General features: G+C 40.6%; 1 protein-coding gene across 1 annotated transcript; it reads right to left on the reverse strand.

Annotated features, from left to right (window-relative positions):
- Positions 1 to 3743: 3743 nt before the first annotated feature.
- On the reverse strand, positions 3744 to 13348 carry LOC308299746 (kinetochore protein NDC80 homolog; the record flags this gene model as incomplete). Its single annotated transcript, XM_080743536.1, has 16 exons — positions 3744 to 3866; positions 4445 to 4547; positions 5262 to 5392; positions 6355 to 6444; positions 7341 to 7493; positions 8063 to 8268; positions 8604 to 8748; positions 9055 to 9155; positions 9304 to 9397; positions 9535 to 9624; positions 10096 to 10198; positions 10708 to 10880; positions 11630 to 11780; positions 11977 to 12066; positions 12478 to 12585; positions 13341 to 13348. 16 exons carry the CDS (start codon positions 13346 to 13348, stop codon positions 3744 to 3746), a joined length of 1869 nt encoding a protein of 622 aa, XP_080599662.1.
- Positions 13349 to 13599: the final 251 nt, after the last annotated feature.

The raw sequence follows: 13599 nt of genomic DNA on the forward strand, positions 1-13599 counted from the left end.
AAAATATGCACCTGATTCAGCACCTGGAGATAAACAGGCAATTGCTAGAAAGAAATGTAGGTACATTCATCTCCAACACGGTGAAATTGGAAATCAATACGGACACTATCATTAAGAAATACTGCACTTTTTGGGGCAACAAAAGAAAATCAGGTTTTATTAAGAAGTGCTATGAAAGCTCTTCTCGGCAGGGGCTGAGAGGGACACAGGAAGAAGTCTGGGCACCTCAATGTGAAATTGGCTATTCGTTTTAAAAATCCCTTGAACCAATAGATGCCAGCTTTTTTTAATCTAGTCTGAGGGCCCTGTTTTGCATCCTGTTTTTTTGTATTCTCATTAGCAACCCTCTTCTTGTGAGAGATCTCTTTCATTCATCTCAATATTAGTAGGCGTCTGCCCTGCAGTGTGTTTGTGGTCTTTTATTACCCCCTTGACACTGCGTTGCAAAATGGACTTGGATACGTTCCAGGCCCTGGCAAGAAACCTTAGCGTTGGTATAATGTACCTCCCTTCTCTGCCTCTCTATACACCCTGTTAGGGTTCTATTCATATTTGTCCTTTTCTCCTTCCATCTCTCCGTGAGACTTTTGTAATCATTCTGATCTGTAGAAAGCAACAAGCACAGCTATATTCTTCCGAGCAAGTAATATGAAGCTGCCCTATCACACCCATCAGATCATGTGTTTTATCTTAATTTTTTCCAACCAAATAGGGTTGTGATCAAGTCTGGGATTGGAGCCCACCCTCAGAAGCACTGCCTTGTTCGCCAGCACCTCCATATCTACTCCTACTTACAACAAATTATAGCCAAATCAATCCTTGTTGCAATCACCACAATAAACACTACACAATCTGTGATTGTTTGACTTGCTTGTTCTGCTTACTGAACAAAGGTTTCCTGTAAAATCTGGTGTCCCATATTACCAGATTTTTTGTCAGCAAAAGCTAGGGTATGGCAAAGATGGGAGTCCTCATGTGAAAAATCGTGTTTTGCCCTTTTTTTCCCCGGGTTTCTACAGTTTCTTGGGCTGGGTATGGCAGCCTGGAACGGTTGTTCAAGTGCAGCTAAACTTGGCATGTTAGTAAACGTGCCACAATTAACAATAATGCATTTTGTCAAGATGGGGAGAATACAATTGTGGAGAATATAATTATAATACCTTAACCAGCACAGATATAAAGAGACATTCATAGATTTATATTTAATAACTTATTTTCCCCCTTGGACATAGGGTAGGCTATGGCAGCTGCATACCCCTGGCTGCCATACCAAACTGACACCCCCGACCTCTCACTTGAACATTTTCGAAAACACTGATTCAGTTTAATTCTGCCAGAGCAAATTACAGAAATTTGGGCTTAATTGCCAAAATAAAACCCCTGTAATTTAGCAGTGCAACAGCATGCCCTGTGGTTACCACATATGTGGTCAACACCAGTGATCCTCAGACTTTTCATTTCAAGGACCTCCGTAATTCTGAGTGTACAAAAGTACTGCTACACTGTCTCTTAGAGTTACAGACCTGTAAGGGTCCATTTGGAACCCCCTCGAGGAACCCTGAGGGTCCTTGGAACCCACTTTGAGAACCCCTGATCTACACAGGCTCTCACGTTATGCTCACACATTATGCATGCAATCTGGGACACACACACACACACACACACACACACAACCTTGTATATCCAAGTTTCAAATCTATACTTTTTCTCGCAAAAAGCAAAGCCCTGCTTCATCATACAAGGCCGTTGCACAAAAGTAGTGAAAAGTAGCATTGTGTGTGCTTGTAGATCAGCTGTTTTCACTAGTTTAAATCATTTTTTTAAATGATAAACAGTAAATACAAAACAAACGGTTTTGGACATACAAGGTTTCCACCCATCAACAACAAAATATAACTCACGTACAATAATTGGCCCACTGGCTTGTCACTTGTCATGATCTGAAATGACAAATCTTTGAGTAGCAGCAGCACTATAGAGAGAGATCTCTCTATAGCGTGCAATGAGGGCCTCTACAACTCTTTTTCCCGGGCTGAATCAGGGGCCCAGCATGTCCCTGCACACACGCACACACACACCCATGTAGAGTATTTGATATTAAATATTAACCATCATATTAGAGCTATAATATGATGGCCCTATCAAAATGGTCCAGGAAGACACGTTCCTAAGCGGTCTCCTCAGCATGACGGCTAACACGCCACCCTGATATGATGAAATCTTACGTAACTGGAAATGAATTCCAGATTTGTGCATACAAATTTGCACTGTAACTGGGTCATTGCGTTGTGATGATTCACTCCCCGTCATACCATTTTAGCAGGTGATGATTGCTTTAAACAAAATGATAATGATCAGCTAATTGCCAGTAATTAGTGTTAATTTGGTCTCCAGTTGTGTTCAGTGCAAATTATGAATCTGTTAAATATCAGATGCGTTATTTGCTTTTTGACTGAATAACAGATGTGCTACAATATGTGATTGTGATGTAATATATGTTGATAGAAACACACTACTTGAATGCCTAAAGGTATGATTATGAATGATACACAAATGGCCATGTTGTGTGACATGGGTCAATGATCATCTCCATTTTGACATTAAAAAAATACTCTTGCCTCCTGTTTCTAATGACATTGGCTGCTGCATTAGGTGATGTACTGTAGGTTTGAAATGGGAGATTTGCTGTCAAAGAGCTGGTGTTACTGCTGTTCTGCTGGAGCCATGTGGCTGCCCCTCAGTGTGTACCAACCTGCAGTTCTCCACTCATTACTGCATGTGGAAACATAAATAAATAAACAGTTTATAGTTAAAGAAGCATACAAAATCCGCCAGCTGGGCAAACTTGCAGTAGGTGGCCCGTGGGCATGGGGTGGTTGGAGTGGTAGCGGAAAATGTGAAGAAACTGTCAAGTGCACTGATTTCACTGAAATCAGTGTAGCCTATATAGTGTTACTATTTACTACAAACAGGAATGCAGAATGTAATCGAGTCTAAACTTCTAAAACCACTGCTTACTTAGTTTGGGTTCAGAGATGGAAAAGGGATTTGAAAATAAGTTTATCCAATGGTACCTGACCAACTGTTGACATTAGAGTAGACACCTGATTGGAAAATACTGTGGATAACTGATCCAATAGGTGCAATGTCAGCTAACCTCACACACCAAATGGGGTGTAGTACATTTCCAGGTATGACCATGTGTGCACAAACCCAACCTAGCACAAACCAAACATTCTGTTTGCTGCTATAGAACATTTACAGAATATTGCCCTCTGCTGGTCATTGGGTTTAGTGCACCACATATGGACTACTAAACCTTTCCAAATTACAATGTTTAAGGTTGAAGATTGTACATAATAGCAGTATAAAAAAAAAAGATTTAAGGAAAAGAAAGTGCAAGAAAACAGCAAAGAGAATAAAAGAGAATCATCAAAATTCTCTCTCCAGTGCCTATCTGCTTAGCATTCAGCATCAAGTACCAAACACTTGGTACAATTGCTGCGTTAAAATTACTCATCTACAAACGTTCTGTTGTGTTAAATGGGGCTTAATAGTTAAGGCCGTACATAGTATAAAATGGCAGAAGAAAAGACATCCGATGCACTCTGATCAATGTAAAAAGCCTTTATTTTTTTTTTCTACATTTAAAATTGCTTTATTATACTGGGACATTGCAATTCAATTTTAGGAAAGCTAAAGATACGCAAATATGAGCGACTCCTTCAAAGAAAGCTAAATTGTTATATCCTATTAGCCTTTTCTTTGAAGGAGTCGATCATATCCTTGATCTGCTGGAAGTAGTCTTGGTGGTCTTCCATCGACATGACATGCTTTAAACGTCTCTTCTGATCCTCCACAGATTTCTGTTGATTGGAAGGGGTAAGGGTTACAAGAGCTGAGTTTAGACAAAGATATGTGCAGGTTAACCTCACGTAGCCATGCTTACTCATCTGGGAATAGAAAAGCCTTGGCACGACATAAGGCAGAGTGTGGTTAAGGTGGGATTTCCGCTGTGTGAATTTCCTCTTAAGTTCCTGCAAACTTATTCCCTGACGCATTTTTTCCTGTTCTACGTCTCCTGCTCTGTCGTTGCGCTCGCAATAAACGATATCCAAGCAAAACATGGATTCTGAAAAAATTACGAAACCCATTAAGAGCGAGCAATCCATTTTGGTTTGTTTTGTTGGGGGAAACCGACCTGCACCGCATGACGCAACTTCCCTTAAACACAGCACTTTCAAATTCGAGCACTTCTGGCGCAGTGCAGGTCACGCCCAGGTACAGTATACACATTACACACCCTGATTAAATGCTCAATTTTGCAATTCCAAATTGTAGCTAGTCTGCTTTAGATAGATTCAACAGATCTACTGTATGCCATCACACGTTCAGATGAGTATCAAGTCATTAAGTTAGCTACAGTATAGTTCACATTTTGTACCTCCAAGATGGCCAAGTGTTCCGCAGCATGGGTGAAGATAGTGGCCATGTTGTTATACACCGTTCTTCTCTCCTCAGTTGTCTCAAGCTGCACAAGGTGGAGTCTAGGGTACAGATGGGAACACACTGGCTTTATTCTACACACCCAAATTCAATTTAGACAGACAATTGGGTGAGTATTTGTGCACAACTAGACATCCTCAACTGTGCCTATGAAACATACAGTATTTTCTGGACTATAAGGCGCACCTGACTATAAGGCGCACTGTCAATGAATGGTCTATTTTCAAACTGTTTTCATATATAAGGCGCACCTGACTATAAGGCGCACAGAATAGACGCTACCGTTGTGTTATGCATCCAACAGATGGAGCTGTGCTAAAGGGAATGTCAATGTCAATGAATGATCCATATATAAGGCGCACTGGACTATAAGGCGCACTGTAGTTTTTTGAGAAAATTAAAGGCTTTTAAGTGCGCCATAGTCCGGAAAATATACTGCAATTATAAACATCTCCACCATGAACTCTGGACGTTTCAATATATATAAATTATATATATTTAAAGGAGCTATAGTCAACTTTTTCTTGAAAAACGGATGCTAAAATAAAAATAATGTTTCGAACATATTCTATAAAAAAATAAGCTTCATATATGTGTTTATATTCAAAAATGACTACAAAAAGCGTAAAATAATGATAAAATAATCATTTTGGCCATTGTCGAACCGACACTTTGTTTACATCCTAGTCTATAGACTAGGATGTAAAGGATCCTTTAACTAGGGCTGGGGTAAATGCAGAAGAGAAAACACCAACTGTTGCCGCGTGGTCTTCCGTTTCTGGACAGCCTCATCAACGCCATTATGAAACTTGTTCTCAAGGACTTTTAGGTGTTTTTCAACAGACTCCTTCTCTGCGCTCCATTTCTGCTCCTCAAGTAACATATCCTACACACACACACACGTTACATTAAAAGATGCAATTAAAGAGTGACCCAAATCAACAATTTATCCAGATGTTGAAACAAAAAACATTTAATCTAATATCAAAATGAATTGAGAAGGTCATCCTCAGAGGAGCCACTTGGACGTGAAACGGGTAGAACTTATTAGACCAGGAGCAACAGGTCACCACATGATAAAACCAGTTGATTGAAGAACTGCGTTCTATGAAGAACTGCGTTCTATTTTACCCTCCCTTCTTCATTCACTGTAGGAATATTTAACCTCCTTGTATTCTAGACATCACAGGGTGAGTAAGCGGGCCAAGCACAGCCATTATTTGGTTCAGATGGGCAGGGATAGACACCCAACCCAAAAATAAGTGTTATGCCTAGATGAGCTCGAATCAAATGTATATAAAACACATCAGGTGCAATTACTGGGACATTTAAACATTGGGGTGACAGAAGTCTGAGATATTGTCAGGCCGTCAACATACACACACGCACTTTACCTGCATGTCATGTTCCAATTGTAGATCCACTTTGTGTGTCTGATCTTTCAGCAGCTTCAATTCCTTCGTCTTCTGCAGGATTTGACCATTTATCTGAAAACACATTCATCATCAATACCTGGCTGGGCATGTAAGATTATTGCCTGGCAGGTTACAAGCAGGTTTAAACTTGGGGTTTGGATTTAACCCAGACTAGGAAAAATAAAATAATGAGGTTACAAAAAGTAGATGTAATTGTTGTAATCTTAAACTGTTGGTCAGCCATTTTTGCTGTGAAACAGTATCATATGACCAAATATAAAACAGGGCTGAAGTGGTTAAAACACTTTGCATAGATAGACTACGGTGCCTAGATCAAAATCGTAGACCATTACTATAGACTACGGTGCCTAGATCAAAATCGTAGACCATTACTTGAGGAAGAGATGAACACAATAACATGGCAACAGATTACCTCGTCGTTAGACTCCTGCAGACCGAGCTTCTTGTTGGCCTTTTTCTCACCCTCCGTCTCCATGTCAGCGATCATCTTCTTCAGTGGCAACTAAATAAATGTGTAGCATATACCAGTATGACACCAATACATCTAAACATGTAGCATAAGCCATTCTTTGGTTACCATTACAGTACGGTATGTGAGAGTTTAAAGGCAGCTGATTGTAAACCGTTTGGATTTTCCTGTGATCGTCATGATTTGAAGCTTCCCTTCCCTACAACTACAGGTCTATCCGGCATATAGGATTCCTCAAACGCAGTAAAATGTATCAGACCAATTAGCTAACCCATTTAGAACGGGTACACATTGTGCATCATTATTTTATGCTTTAACTACTGAAAAATAGCAGATATACAAGCTCATAGCACGGCACCGAGTGCTTGTAGATCTGCCATTTTTTTTTTTAATTGTGAAAATTAGAATTTTGACCCGATTCGTCTTTTGAAATAAATCCTTCCTATAACCCATGTTTCTATGTCAGCAATCTGGCCAGCCATCGTCAAAGAAAGGGTCCTTTTCACTTAACTGGAGCTCAGTCTGTTCGAGAGACTACTATGTCAGTGGTTCTCAAACGTTTTCATGTGAAGGACCCCCAAACTGATATTTATTTGGCAACGGACCCCCATCTCAAAATATCTAGTTCCAGGGACCACCCTCAGAAGCAACATTTTAGTTACAAACGTTTGCTTTAAAAACACACTGTATATTCAAAGATTTGCACACATTTTCACAGCTTTTAAAAAAAATGGCAGATCTACAAGCTCGCAGCGCAGTGCCGCGCAGTGAGCTTGTATATCTGCTATTTTTCAATAGTTAAATCATTCAAATTCTAGGCCTAAATGGGTTGTTAATATACTTTAGTTCAGAGACAAGATATAGTCTGCCAAGTCTACTGACTATACAGGTTTCAGTCAAATCAAGTATGATTCAGATCCATTACATACCTGTATCTGTGCCTTGTAATGGACCATGGCACCAGGTTGATACATGGCCGAGGTCTGAATGTCAAAATCACGTCCACAGGCATTCTCTGCCGAGGCCGGGATCAACATCAGCTTACGGGCCATCTTATGGTACTCTGCCACTTTCATTTCAACCTGGGGAAGTAATTGTAATTTTCAACTATACCATTAACATTCTTGGGCAGCACCACCGTTTCAGGAGAAAGGTGCATCATAGAGAGTCCTGTGCCATACATCTAAACCATGTTGACAATACAAATGGAATTTGAACCCATGCTACTACTTACACAGCAACGCTCTGAGTTTTGTACAATCTAGTTCAGTGGTTCTCAAACTTGGCTGCAGTACCCCTTATACCATTTCTGAAACCAAGTACGCCCTTCCCCTGACTACGGCATTTTGCTTAGAAATGTTTACATCAAAAGTCCAAAGCCAATGTTAAAAATAAAAGCAGGATAATGGCAAACAACTGCTTTCTATTCAATGACAGTTGTAGTTATTGGTGCAATTTGGTTTAACAATTTACAGATATGCAGGTTCACACAAAGTCTGTCAATGTTTTATCATTGACCATAACAGTAAAATACATATTTCCATTTTCTACTTTTCGTCACATACCCTCTGCAGTACCCCCATTTGAGAAACACTGATCTAGTTAAATGAACACTGAGGATGTCACTGTGTTTAGTCAAGAGTATACACACCCGTTCCTTGATCGTGGCCAGACCCATCTCCTCGCGCCATGCGTGTTGCTCTGCCTCCTCTTGGGCCTTGCTGAGACTGGAGACCTTCTGCTGGAGCTCCATCTTCTCCCTGTTGAGCCTCTCGATGTCAGCTGGCGTGTACGTCTGATTAGCCAGGAGGTTCTTCAGTCTGGCCTGCTCCCGTGCTAGAGAATCAAGATGGTTGCCTGTGGAGGTCGTGTGGGAAGAAGGGATGAGGCATACTGTACACATACAGTGCTTTTGCCTGCAAAAACAGGTACACATCAGTTACCACATAAACCCTAGCCTCAGTATATTATTGGCATTATCATAGGTGAAAAGTGGCAGAAATGGCTGGTCTACAAGCCCAACGCAATGCATTTCCAGCTTATAGATGTGCCATTTTGACAAAGATTTAGTCCAGAGGTGAAAAAAAAAGGGAGCTGAAATACAAATATAAAATGGAAATCTAAGGTTTCTGTCAGGAACGTCAAGCAACAGCAGGCTATGGTACAAATAGAAGTTCTTGATGGCCATTTACCAGCAGCCTTCAGCTCTACTGCCAGTGTGGAGTCCTGGCTCTCCAGACTAGTTTTGAAGGCCACAAGCTGACTATGGTAGGTGTAGAGACTCTTGAGTTCCATCTCGAGTTTCTCCTTCTCGATTTTCTTGTTCATGAGAGGATCCTGGTGGTGAGGGTTCTGATTAATCTCTTTTCTTACACAGAAAAATGGTGCCAAGTTTCCTCTACAAAAGGAAAACTAAACAAATGTTCCAAAAGAGAGCTATGCAAAAAAAGAAAAACAGCTTTCACTTGCCAAATACACTCACTTGGTTAAAGCAACGCTCAAGTGTAAAGATCAACCATACTGAAAAAATATTCCATTTCTATGAATCTGCCCTGGGGTGTAAAACCAGGCTTAGTATTGATATACAATTTCTAAGTGGTGACTGTTCTCTTAAGGTGAGATGTGTGATTCAAAGTTACCAACCAACTGTTTGTTTCTCTCCAGCTCCTCCACCTGCGCACTCCACGATGAGTAATTTTGCTCCATCGATGCCAGCTGTGCCTCATCCACAATGTAGGACTTCTCTATGGGACACATGCAGGCAAAAATGGCATCAAAGTCTGTTCTCAGAACAAGAACCAACCCCTGTATAACAAGCTGGTTCACTAAAATAACTGTTCAAATAAAGGCATGTTTCTTCTTAAAGATGTGGAATATCTCCTGAATACTTACTCAGATCAGAGAGGAATACACCATCCTCTTCTTCAAACACGTCTGCTCCAGTCATGAACTTTGCGTATGTGTCAGCAATAAACTCATAACACAGCTATGAAAGAAAGACATGCAGAGACGAAAAGAGTGATTACACTGCCATCTTGTTATCACACCTGGACATTTGGAAATGAAAACCATTAATCCAACTGATATTTAGAGTGCCAATAATTGTATTACACTAATGGTTACCTTGTTACACTCAACAGATTCTTCAGTCACCGCGTCGTCACAAAACCCCAGGGGGAAGAGCATGGACTCGCTATCAAGACTACCGGCAAGCTGATATACACAGAACAGTTTTAATTCATGTCAGTACATAGATCATTCTTAGTTGAGCACCTGTGATTCGAAAATAATAAATCTATAGCAGCTCCTCTGCAATGCATTGTGAGCTTGCAGATCCATTTTTGGCATGCAAGACCTAGTGCTGCAACTAACGATTATTCTCATAATCAATTAATCATCTGAATCCGATTATGTAAACTAAATCTGCAATTTTCTCAGCTTTAGACAATTCATAAAAGAATTACCCCAAACCTAAATAAAAGCCACCAATGGTACCTTTACTCTTATTCTGACCGCATAATTGATTAAATAGACATTTTCAGACTAAAGGGCAACAGTACCCTTATGAACACAAGTGAAACATTTTAAAAAAAATGGCAAGCAATTTAATCACTGATTTGATGACGATTAATAGTTGCACCCCTTGCAACACCAGCGTACAATAAAGTATAAACAAAGCCTTACTTTGACCGTGTCGATGAGCCACATGACAGCCGCCAGCACTTGAGGCCATGTGTGTGGAGCTCCAACCGAATACATGGAGCTCTTAGACAGAGGGACTGTATACCTTAAACCACAAAGAGAAAGGGATGGTCAGAGTAGAGTTTAAGCAAATCTGCACTCAAGCATGGCAATCCACCCATTAGATTTTGAGTTCCAGAATATTATGCAAGTTGAAATCTTGTCTTGGCCTAGCCTGGAACCAGACCAATCTGCCGGGGCAAAAAAAAAAAACAACAACTTAGCCTTGGCGAATATGGGGGAACCAATCAGGGACCAGCATTGGTCTCGTCTAACCAATCGTGTCCAGAGCCATTTTTTAATCCACCGCTTGGAAATGAAAATTCAGCCCACGAGTCCGGACTAATATCCGATACGCAGTGAGGAATTAGTAAGAGCAACGCCAGGCTAGTCTTGGCCATGGCCTAAAAATCAGTAGGGTTCTTTTCTAAAGCTAAAACGTATTTAATACAAATAAGGTATATAGGCAAACAATTCTTAGCCTTTATATCCAGCGACAATTGTCCGAAGAAGTCTTTTACTACATGTGCAGAAGTATTGGTATTGTTAAATTACCCGAGTTCCCTCAGCAGACGGGGTACCTCCTCCTCCACTTTGGATTTAGGAATCTCAAAGGTCGGGTCCACCATTTGGTATATGAATGCAAACACTTTGAGAAACTCCTTGGTGGAGGGAGCCTGCAGAGTGTTGGTGGACGCCCCTCCTGGGTACCCGTTCTCTGTGAGGAACTAAAAATAAAGAAAGGCAGATTTGTAATTACATTCACCGTCTTTGGTCCTGCATGAAGCATCTGAACTATTGGTCTGACATTCTAACAGAACTTTTGGTTTAATATTATTTTTGGTTAAAATCCCAAGTGTCTTCTACTTTCTCTCCCTGAAGGCCACATTATAAATGCATACATTACATGCATGTTGCATTCCAAGTTGAACAATTTTTATGAGATGTGGGACCCATATTTAATTTATATTGGACCTACGCTGTCCGCCACTGTGCTTGAGGGATTTCCATACAGTCCATCACCTCCCTGTAGGTCAGCATTCTGGCCTACTGATATTTCCGTGCTACTGGTAACTAGTGCTTTCACAAATACTGTACGTGAGGCGTCCATCCTCTTTATTGAGAAGCTATCAATTCATTAGTATTCATATCTTTGCCTTTGAGTCTGAGACTTTTTTAGTTTGTGTGTAGGGTTTGTGTTTATATACTGTAGGTAAATCATAACCAATCACAGGAGAGAACTCAAAAGTAAATCGGCAGTCACAATTTTAACTCTAACTATAAACTGATAAATGGGCAGCCTCGATACAAATGTATTTTCTGTATAAAGTGTTGGCGAGACAGGGCGACCCCCGTTACTGAACAAACGCTATAGCAATGACCACCATCAGAATACACACAGTGTTACCTTTTAACAAGAACAAATAAAATCTGAATACTCCTTCCACCACTAGAGGAAGTAAAGTGTTCATAGTACCTCGCACAGCTTCCTGACGCACTGCTGGATGTAGGACTTGTCATGGAGAGGTCTGGGGTCCTTCATTTTGTCAGACGTTCCAAGTCCTCCAAACAAGCTGTTACGATGTCCTCCAACGCTGCTCTTACGATTTAGACCCACTCCACTGGCTCTGTAGAGATGAAGTTCATAGGATAACTTTACAACATGGGTCCAAAACAAATCCTTGATTAAACAGTGTAGATACATATGTAAATGAATACATATCTTTTAATACAAATATTATTTTTATACATAGTGATAATTGTCTGCTATGGGGTTTTGTGAGTGTGATAATTGTCTGCTATGGGGTTTTGTGAGTTACATACCGAGCACCAAAGAAGGTGGTTTTCCTCTCAGAGGTCCCAGACTGGGGTTTGTTCATGGTGAGCCTTCCATAAGAGGGCTGTGACCCTTTACTGTAAATAAATGAAACCATAACTGATGAACAATGGTTACAATTAAACATTTATGCGCAAATACGTACACCACATACTTGTGATCAGGGATTTATCAGCTAAAAGAAAAGGTTGCAAAGTAAATTATGACGTTTTATGCATTTCTAAGGCTTCTAAAGACATCAAAAATACCATGTGAAGTGGCATCCTACTATCCTAGTATATTTTCCAGCTTAATGCAAGACAACTTCATGAATATGGCAAATACAAAATGCTCATCATTATCTGTGAGCAACTTCACTGTGATTTAGGCACCAATGTTCCCTCATGGGACATTATGCACAAATAGAAATGTTAAACTGCGAGCCTGACTCATTTGCAAGCCCATTTGAGTTTAAAAGTATGCGCTAAACAGCATTAACTCAAACTCACCTCTGGGGTGTGGTGGCACACATGCTCTGTCTACTTGGCATAGGCATTTCTGACTTTCTGCTGCTGGATGCAGGGTTCTTTTTGCTGGATGATGCAGGGTTCTTCTTTCTGGAAGGGATAGAACATTGTTAAATGGTTTCCAGTGGAAATAAGCTAGTCTTTTCATGGATCTCCTTTTAGTAGACCTTGTACCAGTGAACTGTACCATCGTGAAACTGTACCTTTTCCTATGCAAACTTCTAATAAAGTCTTCAATCAAAGACTTATTGATCCCTATGGGAAAGAGGCCCCATTTACACTGGAAGCCAAATCCAGACCGATCTGATTCATGCTGGATTTGGCTGATGGTGTAAATGGGGCCGAAACATGCATTCAAAAACATCTCATGATGGGATTCACGATGGCCAACATTGGCGATTTGACAAACATGTCTGATTATTCACAAAAACTTCATTCCAACTAAAACCCAGGGACCCAGGCTAGGCTACTAATTAGCTCTGGTCAGCAGCACGTGCACTGCAGAACAGTAACCTGAATGAAACAGTTATTGGGAACACCTGTTAAACATTAAAGGCCCTTTCCCACTATATTGTTTACGCTATATAATTTGTGGTGTGGATGCTGCCTGCCATCCACTTCAATTGAAGATTTTTTTTTTATAGTTTCTGGCACAGTGGGAAAGGGCCTTTCGATTACCGGTATACATTTTCTGCAGTTAAATGGCATTGTCTTCTTAACCATTAACACTTCAAGCAGCCAGGCACAATGAGGACAGAACGGCTGACAAACACTGAAATTGTTATGATGATAGCGAGTTCTAGCACTAACACATTTCATTTGTGATTTTAGCTTATTTTACTTACCGATCCATGTCTTGTAAATGAAGTAGACCGCCTAATACTTCCTTTACTTGGATTTGACTTGAAGAGTTTATTTTCGTTCGAGGTGAGTCCGGTTCAAGAAGCTTATGGCCGCCTCACTGAAATGTTGCTGTTGTGTTGTCCTGCCCTGGTAGTGTTTAAATACACCGCTTAGATTGAAGGGCGGCGCCGGTGTAAAACCGTGATTGATTGGATGATGAGAGTCAGGTGTGCCAGTAGCCCTGACTACATGACTGTCATG

This window comes from Nannobrachium achirus (assembly GCF_963921795.1).
Source record: "Nannobrachium achirus genome assembly, chromosome: 15".
NCBI lineage: Eukaryota > Metazoa > Chordata > Actinopteri > Myctophiformes > Myctophidae > Nannobrachium > Nannobrachium achirus.